Here is a 25,906-nt window from a genome sequence, read left to right as displayed (position 1 = left end):
CTTCCACGTGGAGGACTCTGCCTACACCCCGGCAGTTCATTCCATCTATACCTGCATTCCATATCAGTACAGATGTGAGGATATTTATTTTCTACCTTGCATTATTATAAACAAACAATAAATAAACCAAAAGTAAACCCACTTTATTTTGTTACTCAAACTGTTTCTGTTTTGAAAACTCTGCAGTGTCCTGTGACTTTCTGTTACAGATGTAACAGTCCGGGGGTTCTCTTTTTTTAGGGCTCTTTTTTTTCTTTTTGGGTGGGTAAGGGTGAGGGTGAGCTTCCTTCCTGACATCACAAAATGTTTGACGTCCACTGTATGCTACCTGGGAATCTTTCCGGGCCTTCAGTGGAAATTGTCTAAGGAGCTTTGGCTTCTTTTGTTGGGATGTGATGTTCTGAGCCCTGAGTTGTTATCATTAGGAATCATTGGCCCTGTGATCTTCTCAACTGACAGAGCAACAACAAGAACAAAAAGGTAAGGTGTTTATTAATCCTCGTATGCATGCATTCCTACAAATGTTTCTGTATGTAGATGCCTGTAGGTCTGTATAGGCCAAACATGAACTCATAAGCTCATATTAAGCTTTAACCTGTTACTACAGAAAGTATAATAATTATATTCTCTTTGTTTGGAGGTGGCCCTTTGCAGTTATTATAGATTGGACCAAGATTCACAGTTTACAATAGTGGTAATACAATCTTGAACCATAATTGATGTATACAGTCTTGAGCCATAATTCCTAACACTGTGCTTGCATGAGGCTCTGGGTTAACTCTGTACAATATTGTAGCCCTGAGGTAAGCCTGTTTTCTTTTTAAAAGAAGGGGGAAATGTGTAATTTATTTTTCTGTTTTCTAAAAATGAAAAAAAAAATCATTTGGGCTCCTCCCTAACATCTCCCAAAGACAGCCCGGAGTTGACTTCTACCTCTGTGAACCATTATCAAGCGTGGGACAGCTCTAGGCTCAGTCTACCTCCAGCCAGGACTCCTGGCATCTGCTTCTGTGTTTCAGGGTTGGGGATGAGAATGCAGGGGTGGGACAGACACAAAGAGTTGTTTGAAAGACATGGTATCTTGGTCTGCTTTTATTTATTTTTTAAGACTTATTTATTTATTTATTATACATGAGCACACTGTAGCTGTCTTCAGACACCAGAAGAGGGCATCGGATCTCATTACAGATAGTTGTGAGCCACCATGTGGTTGCTGGGAATTGAACTCAGGACCTCTGGAAGAGCAGTCAGTGCTCTTAACCGCTGAGCCATCTCTCCAGCCCCTAGTTTGCTTTTCTGTTGCTGTGACAAAACACCTTTATCAAAACCAACTTGAGGACATGGAAGGGTTTGCTTGGGTGATGCTTCCACAGGTCACAATCCCCTGAGAGAAGTCAGGGCAGGAACCCAAGAAGAAACTGTGGAGGGTGACAATACTGATTCTTGACCTTGGTGGCTTTTCAAATGGTACGTTTTTTAAAAGCAGGGTTGGGAAGATGTCCTAGTCTGTAAGATCTCTGCCTTACAAGCATGAAGGTCTGAGTCTGGGTCCCTAGCACCTACACAGAAGTCGAGAGTAGTGGACATGCCTTTAACTCTAGCACTGATAGGGGAGAAGTGGAGACAGGTGGATCTCCAGAACTTACTGACCAGATATTCTAGACAGTTAGTGAGCTCAATGGTCAGCATTAGACACTTTCTCAAAAAACAGGGGAGGCTGCAACGGAGGAAGACACCCAGAATTGACCTCTGGCCTCCACGCACATGTGAACATGTACCTGCATGTCTTATGCACACGCCTAAATTTGTACACATACACACATCCACAAAACGGAAACAAAGAACCACTACGTTCCCAGTAAGTTTTTCTTGAAATTGGCCTGAGATGGGGCTCTGTAATTGGAAGGTATCATAAGGGTTTTATACGCTTTTTTTTTTTTGCAAGGTAATACTAATGTTTGACCAGGATGACTCGCCACCCCCTTGTGTGTTAGCCGGGAAATTGTATCACACCCATGGCCTCACCATGATGTGACTGTCTCAGTCAGTGGCATCTCTGCCTTGAAACCCAGGGGACTGAGCAAAGATGTCCACAGGCATTTCCCGATGCTGCCCTAATTCTTGGGATGCTGGCCTCAATCCTTGACATAAGACACAGCATCAGGCCTCTATCCTCTAATCCATTTACTGTGTGTCTGGCTCTGAGGAAAAAAAAATTTTTTTTATTAACTTGAGTATTTCTTATATACATTTCGATTGTTATTCCCTTTCCTGGTTTCTGGGCCAATATCCCCCTAACCTCTCCCCTTCCCCTTCTCTATGGGTGTTCCCCTCCCCATCCTCCCCCCATTGCCGCCCTCCCCCCAACAATCTAGTTCACTGGGGGGTTCAGTCTTAGCAGGACCCAGGGCTTCCCCTTCCACTGGTGCTCTTACTAGGATATTCATTGCTACCTATGAGGTCAGAGTCCAGGGTCAGTCCATGTATAGTCTTTAGGTAGTGTCTTAGTCCCTGGAAGCTCTGGTTGCTTGGCATTGTTGTACATATGGGGTCTCGAGCCCCTTCAAGCTCTGAGGAAAATTTTACCCCCATCCCTAGACTGGTACATTCACTAACAGGTCCGGTAACTGGGAATCTGAGAGGGTTGAGTGACTTCTACTAAAGTCACAAGTCTGTGTGTGGGTGAGTTCTGAGCTCTACAACAAACTGCCGAGACCAGGCTGTGACTTGAAGTCAGACCTTCTTTCAGAGTCACCTCTTCCCTTCCTTAAATTCTACAGGTTCTTCATATATGGGCTGAACTTCAGGTGGGGCAGCCTACCTGAACTGAAGGAGCCTGAATCCCAGGTTCTCAGCATTAGGCGTCAAGCACTCTTTCCCCCTTTTTTTCCCTCAGAATTTAAAGTTCTGAGTGTATTTTAATTTACTGCCAGTGTGGTGGCTGCGGGGGTGACAGGTGCCCTATCTGACTCCTCCCCACTCTCTTTTCTGTGTTCTAGTAACACCCTCAGCCAGCCACCCCTCCCTAACCTTACTGGGTGACCTGTGACATTTCCATATGCCATTTTCCACATAGCAAGCTCCACACTACCCAGAGCCCACAGACTCTGCAGTTGCTTGTTGTAACCACACCCATTGGCCACTCTTCTTTCCTTCCCCAGGAATGTTAGCTCTGTCCTGGCGCTTGCTGTCCTGGCGCTTGCTGTCCCTGTGTCCCTCTTATATTTAATCAATCCCCACATTTCCACCACTCAAGACTTGTTACACCCACCTCTCCCTTCCTCCATTACCCTAGGATAGGCACGGGCTCTGAAGCCAGACTACTTTCCTCCCATCCCTAGGCTCCTTGCTACGGATGAAGCAACCCAGAACAGTTTCCTAAATATGAAGTTGTCCTTTGCACTGCCAGGACTCCTAAGTAAGTAAATTCTACTCAGGCTCCAAAACTCCCTCTAGCCTTCCAAACTGCAACCGGGCAGGTCTCTACTTTACTAAGCCTTCAGCCCCGCCCTAGCCTAAGGGCCAATCCAGCGAATCTTCTCCGCCCGCCCCCGAGAGACCCATCCTAATTGGCTGATGCCAGGCTCGCGAAGCTCCGCCCCGAGGCGCTGGCCTGTGCAGGAACCCGGAAGTGCGAGCCTCCAGATGGAGGGGGATCGGAAAGTGGAGCTCAGCGAAGCCCTGGCGCTCGGGCCAGGCTGGCGCCACGCCTGCCATGCGCTTCTCTACGCGCCCGACCCCCGCAAGCTGTTTGGCCGCATCCCGATGCGCTTCGCGGTGCTGGTGAGGACATCGCATGCACAACTCCTCCCCGTCCGGGGACCCGCGTGCCCTGGCCAACCATCCTACCCTCCTCCCCCAGATGCAGATGCGCTTCGACGGGCGACTGGGCTTCCCTGGCGGCTTCGTGGACGCACAGGACAGCTGCCTGGAGGACGGGCTGAACCGTGAACTGCGCGAGGAGCTGGGCGATGCGGTGTCTGCCTTCCGCGTCGAACGCTCGGACTACCAAAGCTCACGCATCGCTGCCAGACCGCGCGTGGTGGCCCACTTCTATGCCAAACGCCTGACGCTGGAACAGCTGCAGGCTGTGGAAGCCAGGGCACCTCTAGCCAAGGACCACGGGCTGGAGGTGGGACCAGCCTGGGACCCACTCCATCTCCCATCTGTCCTCCCAACCCCCATGTCCCTCACCGAAAAAAGCCACTGGGTGGAGGAGATTTTGACCCTCCGATTTTGAATTCTTTCAAGTGGCATGAGCTAGCTGGGATCTTGGTCATCTTCAGGTTGAATAATACCACCAACTCGGTCACCTTTAGTGCCCTCTGCAGAGAGCTTTCTAGAACACACATCCAAGGGTCTCTGCTCTATTGTAATGTGCATGATACCCAAGCTCTTGACTTTAGGCTCATATTTCCCTTGACAGTGATTCTAATGAAGTGTGTGTAGAGGAGACTCTGAACCCAGGGGTGAGGGCGGTATTAAAACAAAGCTCGCACACTTTGACAGTGTGTAGACTGAACAGTCATCAGAATCGGGTTGAGTAAGGATGTCAGACACCTATACAATGGTGTGAGTTCTATGTTGTGAAATACTGTTACAGGTATGCATGCTTCTGGAGGCAGTAGCCTGTGAAGGTGAGGAATAGGGTGGAGAAGGATTAGCAAGGATGGCGACTGATACCTAGCGTGGGTCATTTGTCCACAGAGCTCTCTAAGCTCTCCTGAGATGTGACTTTTGGGCCCAGTTCTGCTTGGCTGTTCTCTGGAGAGGTCTGTTCCAAGGAAGATAAGGTAATGTGTGGAGGTACTTGAAGTCCCACTTGTCCCCTGTCTGCTTTTCATAGGTGCTGGGCCTGGTGCGGGTACCCCTGTACATCATGCGTGATGGTGAGGGAGGCCTGCCCGCCTTTCTGGAGAATTCCTTCATTGGTGCTGCCCGGGAGCAGCTACTGGAAGCCCTTCGGGACTTGAAACTTCTGGATCCCGGCACTGTTGGAAAACTCAAGATCCCAGATTCTAAGTAGAGTCGGCCCAGCATGGACCCCTGGAACCCAAGTTGAAGGCCATGGTATGAGGGAGGGAGAGGAAAAGGGAGAGAGGGACACGTTTTCTCTTAGGGGTCTGAGGGATTGCAGATGATGCCACATTAACAACAGAGGTGGCGAGGCAGTGTTTTCAGCGGCGGACCTTGTCTGGTGGCATTAGAGATAAAGGGCCTTTGTAGACTCTCAGAGTCCTTGCTTATGGACGGACAGACAGCCTGGAAGCTCCAGGTATGCATATGTGTAGTCTGCGGTCACACACAGCATGGCACACTGCCATCTGTCCGGTTTAACCCTGATGTAGCATTTGGCACATCCCACCCACCTCCTCCTGATAAACGGGAGGGGTTCTTACCCATCTGCTGCAAGGCTGCTGCCCAGCGTCCAGCCCATGCCTGTTAGGGAAGCAAAAGAGGAGGCTCCTCTCTGAGAATGGCCCTGTGTTACCTGGGGCTTGAGCAAAGTAGTGGGTTTCAGAATGTGGCCTAAGGACCTACCCAGTCCTGCATTCCTACTGAGGGTTGGAACGTGTCAGGGGCTTCTTGCGTTGAACCGAGGCCTGAGACCTCACTCCTGATGTGTGTCTTCCTGAGTGTTCACCCTCATGCTCCCTGTTTATCTCTGTTTAGCATGCCCTGCCAAAAAAAAAAAAAAAAAAAAAAAAAAAGAGGCATCTGGAAAAGTAGGCTGATACCTGGGCCTCCAAGTTCTCCAGCTCTTTCAAAAGGTGCAGGTTAATACTTGCTGAGTGGGAGGCATGGGGACAGAAATAATGACCCACTGCTCTTGTCTTTAAGACTCAACAGTGAGGGGCAGGCACTACATAAACAGCACTGCACAGTAAAACGTGCAAGCTTCGTCAGTCACACGGTGTTCGTGGGACCCCTTTAGCCCTGCCACGTCAAACTTACCTTCACAATGTATAAATTTGTGGTTGTTGCGTCCCAATAAAACACTAATGTAATGTAAAAGCGTCTGTCTGACTTCTGGTCTGTAGTTTATCAATGCCCGCTCTGCTGGGAAAGATAGGTTAATGTCTGTGACGCCTGTGTTTGGAAGCGTTCTGTTGACACCCTTTCACTTGGGTTCATCGGAAAAGCCCTGGTAAATAGGGAAGAAGGGAAAGGAGGGAGATAATCACATGGGGATTTGGAAAGAAGTTTCTTTTTTTTTTTTTTTTTTTGGTTCTTTTTTTCGGAGCTGGGGACCGAACCCAGGGCCTTGCGCTTCCTAGGTAAGCGCTCTACCACTGAGCTAAATCCCCAGCCCCTGGAAAGAAGTTTCTAATGAGGCATGTGTGAAGGCCCTGAGGAGGGGAGAATCTTGTCAGAACATCCCAGGACATACTTCCTAGTCGGGATCTCGGGATGTATTTCATAGTCAAGTAACCGTTTTTATTTCAAAGCCGCTCCTGTGACTGATGTGGATCTTTCGAAAATTCTCAAATTCTGGGGATATGGTTCATGGAGCTTTGCCTAGCATTCATGAGACCCTGAGACTAACCCCTGGCATAGCATAAATGGCATGGTGGCAAACACCTGTAACCCCATGCTCAGGCAGGAGGATCAGAAATTCGAGATCATCCTTGGCTAGTTGAAGGCCAGCCTAAAATTCATGAGAGCTACCCTGGAACCCCCTACATTTTAAATGTATAAATACTATGTATAAGTCTAGATAGTGTTGAGCTGGTAGATAGGGCCTGTCGGGAGAATTCAAGGAGGCTTCATTACCTTAGTAGAGAGGGTTAAAAGGCTCAGATGGGAACAAAGCCACTGCATGTTGCCTCACCAACGTGGTGATCTAGTTGGATGAGATTCCTTCATGACTCAGTACCCAGAGAAGGGTAGAGATCGGGGTAGAAACTGCAAGAGGACTGATTCAGACCCCTGAAATAAACAATGTCATTTCATACCCCATCAACCAACCAAGTCATTTAGTACTGTATTCAAGGGTTGGGGGTGAGACTCCATTTCTTGCTCGTGGTGCCATGGGAGAAGTAATAAAGGGCTTGCTGCCAACATTGACAAGACCCTTTCATGGAAGAGAGGAAGACTGAGAGAATTAGACATCAGTAAGCAATGGGAGGCTGTGCTCCAACCCAGAGAAGGGTTGGGTAGTGAAGGTGAATAGAGAAAGACCTGGGGGTGGGGGTGGGGGGTCATGGTGTTATCTGACAGAGCCTGGTTGTTGGAGAAAAGAGGTGGGGAAGTCAAGGGTGACTTTTAATTTTGAGCTACACGGTGTTTGTGTTGTGGATGGAGACAAAACTCAGTGGATCAGGGAACAAGATTTGAATACAGGGACATGAGTCTGGGAGTCAATGCAGTAGACAGCGTGAAAGTTCTATTTTGAGATTATCCATAGAGAAAAGAGATGGGCAGGTCAAAGCCCCAAGACTTGGGAAGAGGGTTAGAACATGATATAACAGATCAGGAACCTGGGGGAAAGGAGATTTAACAAACCAAACAGTTCTATGTGCTTCTAAGAGTTTTGGAGAGTTAGGTCAGAAAAGTCCATGGGGTTTAGCATCAGCCGTGTAGTTGGCTTGTTGGGAGCAGTGTCAGGAGTGTGAGTGCAGAGGGCTAACAGACTGGTGGAAGGCAGACTGCCAAGGTGGGTTGAGCTGTGAGGTATAATTTAAAGGAGAAACCAAAGACTAGGTTCATGGTTGGTTGCTAGAATAGGAAGCTGGGTCGTCTATGGTGGTGGTGGGGGTGTCTCATGCTCCTACGTGCATCTCCTTTCCCCTCTCACCTGTGATGAATGGTCTCTGAGCACCAGTTTGATTAGATTGTAAGGTGCCTAGAGCATTAGTAAAGTCTACAGGGCTGTGAGGTTGTCTCCAGAAAGATTATGACAGCCATGGCCTACTCAATGGTATAATTTGTTGATGGATTCAAAATCGGAATAGACTATTGGGAGTTAGTGGAACTACAGGAGGTGCAGCCTGGTTGTGAGAAGTCAGTCTTTGGAGTTGTTTTATAGCCTGGACCTGGCCTAATCTTGTTACTCTTTCTTTGCTTCCTGGTTGCCATGAGTCAACCACCCTTTGTCTCCTGTACCCATCTTCCACAATATCTCTGCCTTGCCATAGGCCTCAACTCAATGAAGGAAGCCAGACATGAAGTATGAAAAGATGTGTTGAGATGAACCCATCCCCTAGTATAAGTTTCCAAGTGGTGACAAAAGACTGGCTGCCACACCAGTGTCCGGAAACGCAGATGGAGATGCCCATCACAGAGCTGGGGTCATTTCAGGGTAGGAGTAAGAAGGGAGGGGTTGTCTTCAGAAGAGAGTCACAGGAGAGTGAAGTGACAGGTTGAGAGGCCTAAGTTCTACAGACTTGGTGAGATGGATATGAAGAGAAGAGCTGACTTGGGAGTAATCATCAGATCCTCTGAGGGAAGGAGGAACCAGGAAGTGGATCTCAGGCAGAGAGAAGCACTTGTATTTGGAGAGCTAAAGTGATCTCAGGAAAAGTTAAGGACCAAGTGAGAACACAGGATGCGTGGCCAGAGGTGGGAGGCAAGCTATAAAAGGATGAAATCCTAGGCTGGAGAGGCAGAGAGTTGGGTGAGCAGCCAAGTAGGTGATGAAGCCAGAAGGGGACACATGTTAGAGAGGTGTGTAAACCGGGAGCCAACATCCTTGGTGACTAAGAAATGGCCAGAGATGACAGAAGAACAGAGAGAACATGTCAAAACATGGTTTCCCAGGTCAGTAGCACTTAAGAAGGGAAGCTGGACAGAGCCCTGAGGAAAGTGACTCAAGGCCAGGTGAATGCCAGCAACTGGAAGGGGTGAGTGTTGAAGTACAGAGATCACATTATTCCTACCAGGCTGTGGCGCTCACTTTTCCTCAGGAAGAAATGATCAAGCATCCGCTCACTGCAGAGTGAGCACCAACCAAGTACCAATTACACCCAGGTCTAGCTAAGCAAATCGATAGATTTAACCCCTAGGAGCAGATGTAAGGGATTACTTGGAGGAGAGAGCAAGAGCGAGAGGCGGGGAGGGAGGGAGGAAGAGTCAGCATTGTGCATATGTGCTCTCATTTGCACACACACACAGTGTGTGTGTGTGTGTGTGTGTGTGTGTGTGTGTGTGTGTGTGTGTGTGATTGTAGACAAGCCTCTGGGAATTCCCATGAGGGGTTTTTTAGATTAGATTCTAAAGACTCACCTTTACTGTGGGTACTACCATTCAGTGGACTGGATCCTGGGCTGAATAAAGCAAGGTGGGCACCAGTATTCATCTCTCTTTACCCCACATTGTGAAATCAATGTGACCAGCTGCCGCAAGTTCCCGATGCCACGGTTTTCATGACATAATGAACTGCACCCTCAAACCGTGAGCCAAAATAAATGCTTCTCCCTTAGATGCCTTTGGTTATGATATTTGATCAAACAATGAGACAAGTGTATGACCTTCCCAAATAGCTATATTGATATTGAGGTTTAAAGATGTTTCTACCTGGCACAAGCAATTGCCTCCCCACAGCTGGGTAGATGAAATCTCTCTGTGTCATCTTTTCTCTCTGATGTACTCTAGGACTTCCCAAGACCACACACAGCGAAGGCAGAGCCATATGCAGTTGCTATGGGTACACCGGAGGGAGTAGTGAGTGGGATCTCAAGTGAGCATATAATGACCCTTCCTTCTCCCTCCTTCTATAAGGGCCTATCAGGCAGCAAGCCAGGACCTGTTGAGGGTCCCCTGTCAGTTATGGCGATTATTATTAAAATAGCTCCCTATGCAGACAGGACAACCCATAACAAGGATTTCATCCCCCTGTCTTTTCTACTGACCTGACCTTCATCCTTGTGTCTAGTTTCTGTTTGATAGTTGGATTTAAGAAGCACCTGGGAGAAGGGCTTCTGAACGTGTCTGTGAGGGATTTTTGAAGCCGGTTAACTGATGTTGGAAGATCTCTGTCTCCCACCCCGTGTGGGTGGGGTCAGTTCCTGGCTCAGGGTCTTGGACCCAATAACAGAGAAAGCTAGTGAACACTAGCATGCACCCATTTCTCTCTTCTGACTGCAGATACAGTGTGGCCGGCTGCTTCAGGGTCTCAATGCCTTGATTTCTCACAGCTTGATGAACCGAAGCCTAAACTATAAGTCAAAATAAACCGTGTCCTCCTTAAACTGCTGCTATTGGGGGCACTAAGACAACTCCTTGTCTTATGTAAGAAACGTTCCTCATAAGCAGTGGGCTCCTTCACTGTCAGCCATCACACACTGTGGGTGTCCTGGGTTTAGTTCCCTGGCCTGGTCCTGATGGTGCAGGAGGGAGAGAGGCAGGCTAGACTGTGCACATCTCTCCTCACCTACTCCCACCCTGTTGGGGGATGGTCAGCTGGGATGACAACCACATAGGATTCCCTGTGTCCCTCTAAGCACAGTGCTCTGGGGAGGGAAGAAGGTGGAGTTCATCTAATCTGCAGCCCTGCTCCCAGCAGCCAGGACTTCCAGCTGAGCCCTGACTTCCTTATCTCAAGCTTAGGGTTGGGATTCCTGGGGAGAGGGTTAATGGAGGGAACAGTTGGCATTAACTTTGGGCAGGTGAGCCAGCACTCTGTCAGCTCTGTCAGCACAGGCTGCTGCTGCTTCTTCCTGGGGAGGTGAGAGGGCAGGTCACACACACACACACACACACACACACACCACACACACACACACACACACACACACACACACACACACACACACACACACACACTGATGCCTCTCTCAGCAGAATCAGCAAGAAGTTTCTACTTCTTAGCCCTGCCCTTTCCCTCTTCACAGAAATCACTTTCAGACTTCATTCTGTCCTGAGCCCAAGTCCTTGTCAGTAGCCGGGTTTGAGTCGAAGCTGCTGGTTCCTGGCAGGACCATGTCGGGAAGGAGGATGGTCTCCTGCCTGTGACTTTGGGCTCTGAGGGAGGCTAAGGGAAACAGACATGGCTAGTGAAAGTATTCTGTACCCCAACACACACGTGAACGAGAAGATAGACACCAGGAGGGATGGGTAAGAACACTTCACCTGTGATAAACTGTGCAGGTGACATTAGAGTTGCTGTCATGTAGAAGATAACTCAGAGGAAGAAAAACAAGAAGTGGGATGGAAAAGAGACTGCCCTCACCCCATTAGACCTCACCTCCCCAAAGGAGAAAGCGTGTGGCCTTTCTCGAAGTCCCCCTGGATCCCAACATCCCAGCTGAGTGAGGCCATCCCTCTGGTGTATGGGACACTCTGGCAAAAACCTCCAGGGTCAGAGGTGAAACCATGCACAGGCTCTCTGCTCATCCTTGCTGTTCTGCTAACAAAGCGACAAGAGTGAACGACCACAGGGAAGAACATGAAAGGCACAAGGAGCCTCCTCACCAACCTCTCCTGGCTGGAAGGAACTGCATTCTAGACCCCTTTCCAAAATGGTCTCTGTGAAGCAATCTCACTGGCAAATCCAGACCCTGAAGACTCCATCCTGGCTCTCCTCCTCTCCTTGGGCATACCTACTGGGATATCTTTGCCAGAGTGATAAGTCCTGTGTACCTCTTAAGTGAAATGGAACAGACCCATAACAAGGAATGTCCTGTTTGTAGAAATGGGAAGTGGAACTTAGATGCAGAAGTGGAGTTTACCAGGGAAGACAAATCGAAGGGGATGGGGAGAGGGCAGGAAGGGAAGCACGTGGAGGAGTAACGGCAGGGGTGAGTACGAGAAATGCATATTGCATGCACGTGTGGCATGTCGTAACTCTGCACAATATTGTTCTCCTGGAACAGGAAGTCCCAGGCATGATGGCTGCTCCCACCCTCACAGTCTCCACCCTCTTGGGCTCCTGAAGGTCACACCTGATCAGTTTACAGCATCCTGACTCCCAGCAATAGTTTCAGGGTGTGGGTGAGACAAAGGTCTATTGACCAGGGGGAGGACGACTGTGGAGCAATCTCATGTTTGAGAGCTATGGAGTGGAAGGAAGAACTGACTTCCAGTCAGCTTCAGGAAATGGGATGTGCCAATGTCATGTCTGTTCTACCCTGCAACATGGAAAGGAGTGTGAACCACAGAAAGGGCGACGAACTGGGTTGTCGAGTCACAGAAATTACTCAGGGGACTTAAGGTAAGCATGGGGTTTGGAAGGAGGAGGACAGGTTAACGTGTAGGCAGCTCCAAGGGGGAAGTTTAAAGATATTGATCTGTTTTTAAGAAAAAGCTTCACAGCGCCCCCAGAAGAACAAAGAGCACCCTCAAGCCAGGAAGAAGTTCCTCTAATGAGACAGGAGAGCAAATGCCTAGAACACTAGGAAAAAGCGCAAAAACGAGGCAAGAGGCCATAGATCATGGTAGAACTGAGACCAGACGGTAGAAACAGGTGTTGTTGATTATGCAGACAGGAAACATGGAAATCCGCACAGTATTTTAGGGGAGACAAAACAAACACCTTCCTAAACACAGGGATCCTGCAGTTTGATAAAGGATGTCTGTGAACAACCACCTGGGAATGGTATTCATTTCTAGGACATCCGTGAGGTAGGAGAACTAAATTACTTCACGTAGCACAAACCTCACACCTGTCTGCACCAACATCACGTGCAAAAACATGGCTATCAAGCACCAATGTGCTCTCTGGAAAATGCAGGAGTTTCTTAGTGTGGCCCTGGGAAAACTCTCAGAAAGGAGTTGGTAGATAGGAAAACCAAAAGCTGCCACGTTACTGAGCCACACTGACATACCCACTGTGGTGGTTTGAATAAGGATGGCCCCCATAGACTTCTGTATTTGAATGCTTGGTCCATAGAGAGTGGCAGTATTAGGAGGTATGGCCTTGTTGGCGGAAGTGTGTCACTGTGGGAGTGGGCTTCGAGGTCTTGGCATATGCACAAGCTATGCCCAGTGTGACACACAAGTCTACTTCTACTTTTTCTTTCTTTCTTCCTTTTTTTTTTTTTTTTTTTTTTTTTTCGGAGCCTGGGACCGAACCCAGGGCCTTGTGCTTGCTAGGCAAGCGCTCTACCACTGAGCTAAATCCCCAACCCAAGTCTACTTCTACTACCTGCGCGTCAACATGCAGAACTCTGGGCTCCATCTCCAGCACCATGCCAGGCTGCATGCTGCCATGCTTCCTGCCACGACAATGGACTAAACCTCTAAAACTGTAAGCCAGCTTCAATTGTTTTTCTTTATAAGCGTTGCCATGGTCATGATGTCTCTTCGCAGCAATAAAACCCAAGCTAAGACACCCGCCTAGCATTGAGAAATTGCATTAATTGTAAGGTAAAATGATGTGAATGGATGCCAACTGAAATAAATTACATATCGCAAAGCAACTTGATGAATAGGCCAGTCCGTACCCAATTCCTAGATCATTCCCTACAGTGCTAGAGGGGGGATGAATAAGGAAGAGGTGCTAATTTTCCTTGTAGACAAGTGGCTACCAGTTGCTTTCGGAAACTGAAAGAGTCAGACTAGGGAATAAGGAAAACAGGACAGAGCTATTTAAGTGGCGTGCTCGAGCAGTAGATTCCTGCTTGAAAATATAAGAAGGAGCCAGGAATTCTGGGCAGTCGCAGTAAAAGGGGAAGACTCGATGTAGTACAAATATCAAAAGCACTAGAATTTTATAGCTGGTGAAGAGATCTGCAGGTGTCACAAAATCATCAGTAATTCCAGAGTACAGAAGAATTGATTGCAACTATGAGGAGAAGTGAATGGAATAGAAGCTGTGCTTAAATACGGTTCAGTCCTTGACATGCAAACTGCCAATAGAAATATAGGTGTTTAAATCTACAAGTAGGGTGGTGATAGAAATCAAAATTTTGAGGGGCACATGAACCAACTTCTATGCTCTTTACACACACACACACACACACACACACACACACACACACACAGAGAGAGAGAGAGAGAGAGAGAGAGAGAGAGAGAGAGAGAGAGAGAGATTGTATTGATGATTTCTCTCATTCCTGTCATAGATACCCGACTTATGGCAGGTAAGGTTAATCTTTGCTAGCTCGCTCCCCGGCACTGCTCCGATGTCAGTTCTCTTTTTTACTAATGTGTTCTTTCACCAAGTGCAGTTCATACTCTACTCATTCCTGTCAAGTCCCACTTGTCCCAAACCTTCTAACGCCCCGGTATCTTCCAGACAGCTTTCGCAGACACACACAATACTTCCGTTGGGCTGCCCTGTCAGCCTAAGCGCGCCTCTTCAGTAGAGCATGGTGACTACTCAGGATTCTAGCCTCAAATTTCTTTGGATCCCAGGAGAAGACAACTTTACATCCCCAGCATCTCTTACATTGTTCCAAAAGTAGACTTAATAAGCGCTTAGTCAAATGCTTCCTGAATCTCTCCATGAGCAGCCTTTGCTTCTCTGAAGCTGAAACAAACCTCCATAGAAGTTAATGGTGGATATTAATTACCATTAAACTCTTCCTAAAGTCTATGTTTTTCATACTGCCATAGAGCTAGGACTTCCAGTTTCTTCTCCAAGCCTGGGAGTGTGTGACCTTGAACAACGCTGGGTCTTCACCTTCTCACCTCTGGGGACAATTTTAAGGATGCTCTGTATTTCCTGTTACTTAAAATGGAATCCAAGCCACTCATCTTGTTTGTGTGACAAAATGACAAACAAACAAACAGAAACAACTAAAAAGGAAGGTTGGTTTTAGCTCATGGTTTAAGCATGGTGCCTTAGTTAGGGTTTCATGGCTGTGAAGAGTCACCATGACCAAGGAAACTCTTACAAAGGACAACATTTAACTGGGGCTGGCTTACAGGTTCAGAGGTTTTGTCCATTATCATCCTGGCAGAAAGTGTGGCAGTGTGCAGGAGACTTGGTGCGGTAAGAGCTGAGGGTTCTGCATCTTGTTCTGCAGGCATCAGAAGGGAATTGACCTCTGCCCGCAGCCTGGAGGGCAGTATGGTCCACACTGGGCAGAGGCTGACTAGAGGAGGAAACTTTCTTCTTTGGGCAGCCAGGAGGAGGGTCTGGATCACACTGGCCAGACTTAAATATATATATATCCTCAAAGCCCCACCTCCACAGTGAGACACTTCCTCTAATGAGGCTACACTTCCTCCAATAAGGCCACACCTCCTAGTAGTGTCATTGTCATATATACTGAAATCACCACAGGATGCGGCCATTACGGCATGGTAGGTATGGTGGAAGGCATGTGAGGTGGCTGATCACATCACATCCACAGTCAGGAAGCAGACAGTGCCTAGACAGTGGGGCTTTTTTTTTTTTTTTTTTTTTTTTTTTATTAACTTGAGTATTTCTTATATACATTTCAAGTGTTATTCCCTTTCCCGGTTTCCGGGCAAAATCCCCCTCCCCCCTCCCCTTCCTTATGGGTGTTCCCCTCCCAACCCTCCCCCCATTGCCGCCCTCCCCCCATAGTCTAGTTCACTGGGGGTTCAGTCTTAGCAGGACCCAGGGCTTCCCCTTCCACTGGTGCTCTTACTAGGATATTCATTGCTACCTATGGGGTCAGAGTCCAGGGTCAGTCCATATATAGTCTTTAGGTAGTGGCTTAGTCCCTGGAAGCTCTGGTTGCTTGACATTGTTGTACTTTTGGGGTCACGAGCCCCTTCAAGCTCTTCCAGTTCTTTCTCTGATTCCTTCAACGGGGGACCTATTCTCAGCTCAGTGGTTTGCTGCTGGCATTCGCCTCTGTATTTGCTGTATTCTGGCTGTGTCTCTCAGGAGCGATCTACATCCGGCTCCTGTCGGTCTGCACTTCTTTGCTTCATCCATCTTGTCCAATTGGGTGGCTGTATATGTATGGGCCACCTGTGGGGCAGGCTCTGAATGGGTGTTCCTTCAGTCTCTGTTTTAATCTTTGCCTCTCCCTTCCCAGCCAAGGGTATTCTTTTTCCTCATTTAAAGAAGGAGTGAAGCATTCACATTTTGATCATCCGTCTTGAGTTTCGTTTGTTCTAGGGATCTAGGACAGTGGGGCTTTAAAAGCTCAAGACCCACCCTCAAGAATCCATTTCCCCCAGTGAGGCTCAGCCTCTTAAGGCCCACAGCTTTCTCAAACAGCGTCAGCATCTGAGAAGCAAGCCTAAGACAGGACATTCTACATTCAAACCACAGCCGCCTGGAACCCAGGACTCACTCCGTAAGTGCATGCTCGAAATAGGATCTGAATGTGAAAAGAAGCTAAATTATCTTGGAGATTCTTCCAGAGAAAAAAAACCAAAAACTCAAAAGCCAACAACTCCACTTCCCCCTAGATCATCCAACCATGATGCTGATTATTTTCAAATCTACGGGACACATCTTGCATAAACTCACAAGGCTGCCTGGAGGTTTCCTAGCAATGTGTTACCATGACACTTCCTAATCCTCACGAGATTGGCACAGCACACAGGAGCACGTAGAATGCTGAGCTCTGAACCGGAGACCAGATTAACATTTACTTGATTTCCTCTGAATGGTCCCAGAGGTGACTCCCTGCCCTCTTCTACCTGCATGGCTGGTCCTTGAGAATCTCTGTGTGTGTGTATGTGTGGGTGTGTGTGTGTGTGTGTGTGTGTGTGTGTGTGTGTGTGAGAGAGAGAGAGAGAGAGAGAGAGAGAGAGAGAGAGAGAGAGAGAGAGAGAGAGAAAGCCTTATGTCTCTTAACAAAATAATCCTCTGTGGTTTTATTTTCAGTTATGCCCAATGCCAACATTAAGTATCTTTCTGCATTGCCCATAGCTGAGAGGGAGAGGTTGCTTCAGTTTGGAGGTATCATTTTAAGATAATCGACTTAGTCATTCACGGGTCAGATCCCGGAGCCTGACAGCCTCGGGCAGTTCCTCTTACTCTGTTTACCGTAGCTGGGCGGAGCCTGTAGGAACTTATGCTATATACAGTGACTTGATTCCATCAACGATGCAGAAATGGGTTTGCTTTCTCTGATGATTAAAGAATTTAATGACAGCCGCAAACAGAAATTCCAGGACAAAGAACAGAACTCAAGCAGAAGTTTAAGGACAGTGTATTAGAGTTCAAAAGGAAAAACCCAGGGCAGGGAAGCTGTAGTCTCCCAGCAGCCCAGAAGAGAGGAGAATGGAGAAAAACAGAAGAGGCCATCGGCCCTGCCACAGGTGACCTCACAGTGCGGAGGGAAGTTCCGGGGAAAGGAGTAAAGGAGTCTGAAGGTTTGGTTAGGAACTTTAAAACGTACTTAGGCCCTGGCCAGCGTCTGAATGAAAAGGAAAAGAAGAAAAGAACTAGATCCCGGCCCCCCTGGCTAATCCTCACAGCAGCGCCTAGATACTGCACCAAAGGGTCAGAACTATGAGAAAGGAAAGCACATTATCCATTCTTTGCGATTTCTTTGCCAGGAAAACGAGAGAAAGAGCACGAAGAACAGGCAGAGGAGGAAGAGGGAAGATGGGAGGAAGGAGAGGCTATACATTTAGATATATACAAGGAGTTACAGTGGCACCCTGGATTCCATTAGCACTTAACTGACCGGGATGCCAATAGCGCTGTAGAGGAGCCTGTATTCGCAGCGCACGCATTTTTAGTTCACACATCTGCATCGTCGAAGCCTGCTTGTGCTGAGCGGTTCGGGTCAGGTTCTCCCGTTCACTGCTGCGTACCCGAAGCTGACTGGGCCCACTGGCTTCAAGTATTCTGCCGTCTCTGCCTCCCGTCTTTCAATAAAAGCCCTGGGATTCCAGGCAAGTGTTACTACATCCCGCCTTGCACGGGATCTGGGACTCGAACTCCATCCCTTACTCTGTGTGACTCTCAGGACTGTCGCTGCCTCACTGCGCCTGCCTGCTCCTCTGCCCCTTCTACCTGTTCCCCCTCGCGATCCCGCTGCCTCATTCTCCTCTCCCTTGCTCCCAGTAGCCAAAATTACGGGAATCCCTTAGTTCAGATGTCCAAGCTGTAATGCAGGAGTTGCATTTGTGCTGAAAAAAAAAAAAAAAACAAAGGGAATATCATTTTTGTTTAAGTAGGGCCATCTCCCTGGACTACCCACCCCTCAGCAGACCGCGGAGGGCCTCCCCCATCTTGGGAACCGTCGGCAGGCTGATAGCATTTTGGAACTGCAAATGCATTTCCACTTGTTGATGGATGTGTATTCTTTATAAATAACACAAGGCGTAATTCCAACCTTTTGTTACACTCATGCCTGGGATTCTCGGACGTACACAGGATTTAGGTTATTTGTCAGGTTCTGTGAGTCCATTTTTCTCTCACTGGAGTCTAATATGTACAAGGACAGCTCCAACTGAAGGCCGGTCCACCGTATTGTGTCCTTTGCTCTGATATGATTGGGCCATCTTTGGACCAGTCCCTCTAGTGGGAAAAAGGCTCTGGGCAGATGGACTCGGCATTAAGTAACCCGAGTCAATGTACCACTAAGTAACTCCCAGTTAATTAAGAGGTATCATATAGCACCATGCAACAAACTCACCATTTCAGCGATGTGTACTGAAGTCTCCCAAAAGAAGCAATACTTACATTAACGGTCTAAAAGGCTGACTAGAATCTCAGTGATTGTGGAAAGTTGGAACATCTCACGGCCAGAGCCCAATCATTTGTCTTCAACTAACTTCACTTGTCAAATAGCACTTGCTGCCTACCTCTGTTTGTGACTTCACATCTTGGTTTGTACCAGGGAAACCCTTCTGGAATGTATAATAGACACCTAGCTCCCCACACATGTCCCCAAACAGCCTGCAAGGCCTAAATTAGAGGCTTGCCCATCGCTGTAGCTGGAGTTCCCACCAATGTATTTGAAAGGTGTTTTGGCTTATGACTTTCTTTTATTCTGTTGTTATCAAAGGATTTATCCTGTTGCTATGCAACTTCATGTAACTTACCTGGCCATTCGGATTTGCCCTCAGAATAAAAACTGTCTCTTAGTCCTTTTGAGGTGGGAGCTGTGTTTTCATGTATCAACAGCAGTGGGCGTGAAATGTGTATTTTCTGTGTCTGCAGGCTGGGTTAGCTGTTCTGGGCTGGGTCATTCTGTGTGTTTCTCATGGTTACTCTTCCATGAAGAGGGCAAGAGAGGGACAACATTCAAATTGTCAGTAACAGCGCCATGAAAAGCAGGAGACTGTTGCAGAAATGAAACATGATTATTTCTTGTCAATTGAAGTGTAAAAGGCACAAAATGAAACTTGTCTTGTTCTGCCCGATTTAAAACAGTTCCCCAGAATTAAAGGATTTATTCGAAATTATTGTCCTCCTTGGCAGCCCCCTCCCACTTCTGTATTTAATAAGAGCCTGAAATCGGAAAGGACTCCCAGGTTACCTACCATGGTAACTGATCACACAGCCAACAGCATGCCCATTGCTCTTCTAAATGCGTGGGCTGAGATGGAAATCACAAATGGCCTCATTTCTGTTGACCCTGCTGGCTTTGCTCTGTGCCAACAAGCAACATCCAAGTTTCCAAATCCAGATCTCAAACGGTCGACTGAAAAACCAGATTAGGCCATTTCCCAAGGATGTTTTGAAGCATTTATTTACTTAAGAGACTATAAAATTAGAAATGTGGTTAGGGTCAAATTAATGCTCTGGTGTGATCTTTGCATTTACCTCACAGGCCGAGCTGGGCTAGGACATTTCTGCACCAACTGGCAACATCCTTAAAAACAGTCATCAAGACTTTTACAACGGAGAAAGAGCTCTGTTCCTCCTGGGGTTCTGGAGGCATGGTTACGAACACATTTACTTTAGAATCCAATGACACTGTATGTGTACATGTTTGTACATATGTCCCTGTATGTGTATGTATGCACATTGTATATTTTATGCATGTGTATATATATGTGCATGCATGAATGTGCATGTACATTTGTGTATGTATGTGTATGTGAATATATGTCTATGCACATGTATGTATATATATGTGTATGTGTGTATATATCTATGTATGTACATATGTACATGTGTATATATGTATATGTCTGGCCACACTTACCATATGTGCTCACTATGAAGAGACAAATGTCTACTCTGTACAAGGTAGTTAGCCTAAATAACTATATTCGTAAATAGTTATATTTTATAGTTTTTCCATCTACTCTATTTTCTTTTCATATCTCATTTTCTTGCTTGTATATAATTGAGTGATCTATATATTGTGTTTGTTAAATATTATGCACCTTAATTTCCAGTTACTAATCTAAAGCCACATCATATTCATAAGCCTGCATGGGAATAAATTCCAAATATATATACATATATATTCTTTTCACCTATACATTAATCTGTCTACCTATCTATCATCTACCTATCTTATTTATCTCCCATCTATTGATCTATGTATCTCTATATTTTTATTCTATCATATTATCTCATAAGGAGACAAATGCACTGACCTGGTTTTACCCCCCGCCCTGCCCCATCTACCTCATGGCATACTTTGGACAGCAGACCTTCCTACAGCATCTGAGTCGTTGCCGGCTCCTTGATCCTCGCAGCACCTTTCAGATTTCATTTCCCTTTTTTGTTTTTAATGGCCCCCGTTTGGACAGCAAATATGAGCAGCTGTTTATCTAAGAACACTTTCATTGCACTCTCACACTTAAAAGACATTTTAATTAGCTAAAAAAAAACTAGTGCTTCTCTGTATGATTAAGTGCCCGTGGAATCCAATATGGCTGTTAGGACATCTGGTTTCTTACTGATTGTTGGTCCCTTGTGGAGTTTCGAGGTATTTAGACTCTCTTTTTTTACTTCATATTATTCAATTTCACCACCACACTTTGCTTTTCCTATCACCCCCTTCTCTTTCTTTGCTTTGCTTTTTGGTGATGGAGATAGAGCCCAGGACTTTATGCATGTGAGTGAGGCAAGTTCTCTACACTGGCTTATGTAGCTTTTTTTTTCTTTTGAGACAGGACCTCATGTAGCCTAGGATGGCTTCAAACTCATTATAACCTTTAAATTCCTAATTCCCCCTGCTTCGACTTCCCAAGTAGGATTGCAGGCATGTAGCACTATGCATGGCTCTCTTTTCATTTTAAGACAGGGTGCAAGGGTGATGTCTCCTCCCCTCTTACCGCCTGTGGTAGTTTGGAGAGCTATCCCTGCCCCTCACTGGCTGTAGCACTCTGGAAAGTAGGCCCTGCACCATGCCGGAGCAACACAGTGGAGCTGTCCCTGAGGGTGAAAGTGGGGCTCTCCAAGTTGTGAGAGCAGGAGAGCTGGCCCAGCCCCTTGAAGCTGTGGCACTTGGGAGAGTGGGCTTTGTGCCTTGAATGGAGCTGACTCTCAAGGCATGGGTGTGTAGGTGAGCTGGCCCCAAGGTACGAGGGCAGGAGAACTGACTCAGCCTCCTGCATTGGGTGGCCTAGCTGGAACAGTGCTGGAGAGCTCACCCTGATCATGCTGATAAGGGAGAGCTGATGTGCTGAGCAGCTTGGCTACCACCCAGGCCCAGACCCAGGGCTCTGCGTTGGCTCACTCCAGATCTTTATCATCTGTGGATGGTTGGGATGCATGAGAGGACCAGTCCTGCTGCTCCACGGCTGCAGGACCTTCATGACGCAGGGCAACAAGATAACTGCGAGGAGTCCCGATGAGGATCCAATATTGATGTTGTCAGAGAAGCTAGAAACCTAGAACCAGACCAATGACTCGTTGTAATGAACATTCGTGAGTGAAGATGTGTGGACAGGAGGACACATCGTGACATAAAACAACTTCCATGATGAGATGTTTTTCTATGCTTTGTTTTTTTTTTGAGTGTGTGTGTGAGTGTGTGTGTGTGTTATTTTGGAGGGGAGGTTGGAAGAGTGAAGGGTGGATATGAGGGGACAGGAAGATGAGCAGGACTGGGGTGCATGATGTGAAACTCACAAAAAAAATCAGTAAAAAGTTAATATATATGTATTTAATGTTACATAGTCCTATATTTTCTCTTCCAATTAAGCCAAATCTAAATCTTCTTTTAGATGACTCAGATGCCCTGAGAAGGATTTAATAATAGCTCTTAATGATTCGTTTGAATATCTTATTCTGAAGTCACTCTCCTTTGAAGAGTGTCGGTGTGAAACTTTGGCTCCCAGGAAGTATGGGTGAAGATCTGTGCAGAGACTGTTTGCAGAGACGGTTCTAATCGTACTTAATAACTGCGTTTCTCTATGCCCTGCCAAAGCACTTGGGTGTTACAAAACCACTTTAGAATACAGCCATACGCAGATGAATAGCTAAAGACTTTAATTAAGCTTCTTAAAATAAAGTACTGTTTCATTCCTTCTCCTGAACTCAGTGTCTACCAATCTTATAAACTAGTTCTTAGACTAATTGCTTGGGTAGATCTCAGAGATTAGAGTTTGCAGAAATGTCTTGTTGCATAGAAAACTCCAAGAGTCTAAATGCATTTGGCATCCATGACTGTATGATGCCAAACCCCTTTGTCCATGATAGAACCGAGAGTGTTCTCAACCTGCCTATCTAGCCTGGTTGTGTGACCTCAGAAAAGCTGCTTTTCTTTGTGTGCCTTACTTTCCTCCTGTGTTCAACAAGTGTGCTTGAAGAGATCTCTTGAGCTCTTTCTTGCGGTGGAAACATCCTTCTATAAGTACAGAAAACTTTCCCTACTCTTAATAACATAAATGACTTTTATGAATTTATAGCTAATGTCATTTTATTGATGTCAATTAATATTGTTTCCCAAATTTCAAGCACAGAGGAAAGATAAAGCTGAGGACTGTCTATATACTGTCTATATACTATCTACATACTGTCTTTAGACTGTTTATATATTGTCTACATACTGTCTATATACTGTCTTTAGACTGTTTATACCATCTATATACTGTCTATATACTGTCTTTAGATTGCTTATATACTGTCTGTATACTGTCTATATACTGTCTGTAAACTGTCTATATACTGTTTATATACTGTTTATATACTGTCTTTAGATTGCTTATATACTGTCTACATACTGTCTGCATACTGTTTACATACTGTCTGTATACTGTTCATATAGTTTATTACTGTCTATATACTGTCTGTATACTGTTTATATAGTTTATATACTGTCTGTATACTGTCTATATACTGTCTGTATACTGTCTATATACTGTCTGTATACTGTCTATATACTGTCTGTATACTGTCTATATACTGTCTGTATACTGTTTATATCATTTATATACTGTCTATGTACTGTTTATATACTCTTTATATACCCCCTCCTGGGTTGTTCTACTGGTTCATTCCTGTGTCCTGCTACCTGTTACATCTACCCCTCCATTCCCACACTCCTCCTTCAAAGTAAGTCACATATACTAGTATCAGTCACCTCTAATCATTTTAGCATGGAGGAGCAGAAGTTCAACAATGGCTTATGACTTCATTTGTTTTTAAAATAAAGCTATTTATGGAGAAACACACTAATCTGAAGTGAGAACTGCACACACGAGTACAAGATAAACCCCAATCAAGATAATGAGTGTTGCGATCACCCCAGAAAGTTCCCTCATGCTCCTCTCTAGTCAACCCATCCTTCTCCTGCCATGCCCCATTGCTAAAGATGACTTGGGGTCCTCCAAAACCTCTCAAAATATAAAAATATAAGTTCCCTTCATGACTGGCTTCCACTCAGCATGCTTCTGGTTCTTGGCATTAAGGAGTCTAGGACTGAATGTGTCTCTGTCATCTCGGGATCAGAAATAAATTTACAGTCTCTCACTCCTTCCCTCCCTCCCTCTCTACCTCCTTCCCTCCCTCCATCTCTTACTCCTTCCCTCCCTCCCTCTCTACCTCCTTTCCTTCCACCTTCCCTTTCTCCCTCCCTCTTCAGTACATAGGCACGTATTAGGCAAGCACACCACTACTGACATACATCCCCCAGCCCCAAATTTCATTTTTAGGATGGCCATGGTATGGAACTGGTGGGAGTCCTTACTTCCTGAAGCTTCATTTCCAATGATGCCTACCACAGAGATGCTCAGATAGGGTGGCATTTCACAGATCTCCACGGCTAGAGTTCACTCTGTTTCACAGGTAAGAAAGCCAGAATCTGGAGAGCTCAGGTGACCATTAAATGGTATCCAGTAAGAACACAGGTCTACTTAACATTGTTTTGTTAATCCTGTGCTCTCTTCTGCCTTCCCTTGATTTGAACAGTGTGGTTAGTACACTATACATATGTGCATATGCACATATACATGTATACCAGAAACATGTATAGGATTGGCCTGGAGAGTGTGTCAGTGGTTAAGAGAGAGTACTGTCCTTGAAGAGGAACCAAGTTCAATTCCCAGCATCCTCACTGGGTGTCTCACAACTCCCTGTAACTGTGGATCCAGGGAGATTTAATGCCTCTAGCCCGCAAGGACATCAGTATCTTGGTATACATACATACCTACACACAGACCCACCCAATCATTCATATATATATATATATATGTATATATGTATATAAATTTTTAAAAAATCTTTAGATGTGTAGTATGCATATACATATATATGTTCACTATTATTATAACTAATTTATAATAATAATAATAATTATTATTATTATTATTAGTAGTAGTAGTTGTATTACTGTACAGCTATGAAGTCCTTTACAATGGGGGGGCTCTCAACTTATGGCCACCTTCCCCACAGAAGCTAAAAGTGCTATGCAGAGATGACTTTTTTCCAGATTCCCTTGCACCAATGTGATCAAGGCTCTCCCACTCTGATAGACCCAGGCAGGTTTAATCCCAGAAGAGTAGTTGCCCGCATAGCGCATGGAGCATCACCAGTTTCCTCACTAGACTTAGTAATGAGCTGCCAGTTAGCGTCTTCTTCACAGCTAGTATCACTTCTGTAAGCTCATCAGTATCGATTTCACAGCCAGAGTCTTCTCTGGCTTCTGAACCAACCCCTTGACGCGTATAACTAATACTATTTATTTTTTCTACTCTTTTTTTTTTTTAATTTTTTTTTTTTTATTAACTTGAGTATTTCTTATATACATTTCGAGTGTTATTCCCTTTCCCGGTTTCCGGGCAAACATCCCCCTCCCCCCTCCCCTTCCTTATGGGTGTTCCCCTCCCAACCCTCCCCCCATTGCCGCCCTCCCCCCATAGACTAGTTCACTGTGGGTTCAGTCTTAGCAGGACCCAGGGCTTCCCCTTCCACTGGTGCTCTTACTAGGGTATTCATTGCTACCTATGAGGTCAGAGTCCAGGGTCAGTCCATGTATAGTCTTTAGGTAGTGGCTTAGTCCCTGGAAGCTCTGGTTGCTTGGCATTGTTGTACTTTTGGGGTCTCGAGCCCCTTCAAGCTCTTCCAGTTCTTTCTCTGATTCCTTCAATAGGGGACCTATTCTCAGTTCAGTGGTTTGCTGCTGGCATTCGCCTCTATATTTGCTGTATTCTGGCTGTGTCTCTCAGGAGCGATCTACATCCGGCTCCTGTCGGTCTGCACTTCTTTGCTTCATCCATCTTGTCTAATTGGGTGGCTGTATATGTATGGGCCACATGTGGGGCAGGCTCTGAATGGGTGTTCCTTCAGTCTCTGTTTTAATCTTTGCCTCTCCCTTCCCTGCCAAGGGTATTCTTTTTCCTCATTTAAAGAAGGAGTGAAGCATTCACATTTTGATCATCCGTCTTGAGTTTCGTTTGTTCTAGGGATCTAGGGTAATTCAAGCATTTGGGCTAATAGCCACTTATCAATGAGTGCATACCATGTATGTCTTTCTGTGATTGGGTTAGCTCACTCAGGATGATATTTTCCAGTTCCAACCATTTGCCTACGAATTTCATAAACTCGTTGTTTTTGATAGCTGAGTAATATTCCATTGTGTAGATGTACCACATTTTCTGTATCCATTCCTCTGTTGAAGGGCATCTGGGTTCTTTCCAGCTTCTGGCTATTATAAATAAGGCTGCGATGAACATA

General features: G+C 46.1%; 1 protein-coding gene across 1 annotated transcript; it reads left to right on the top strand.

The window, feature by feature from the left end:
* The first annotated feature begins 3,643 nt into the window (after positions 1–3,643).
* On the top strand, positions 3,644–5,711 carry Nudt16 (nudix hydrolase 16). The gene is given in 3 exon segments (NM_001127554.1): positions 3,644–3,783; positions 3,863–4,132; positions 4,847–5,711. Coding segments are annotated over 3 exon segments (588 nt in total). The 5' UTR covers positions 3,644–3,645; the 3' UTR covers positions 5,027–5,711.
* Positions 5,712–25,906: the final 20,195 nt, after the last annotated feature.

Source organism: Rattus norvegicus, chromosome 8 (genome assembly GCF_021556685.1).
Source record: "Rattus norvegicus strain SHRSP/BbbUtx chromosome 8, alternate assembly SHRSP_T2T, whole genome shotgun sequence".
In the NCBI taxonomy this organism is placed as follows: domain Eukaryota; kingdom Metazoa; phylum Chordata; class Mammalia; order Rodentia; family Muridae; genus Rattus; species Rattus norvegicus.
The sequence above is the reverse complement of the archived record's forward strand: the minus strand, read 5'-3'. Positions and strand labels throughout refer to the sequence as shown.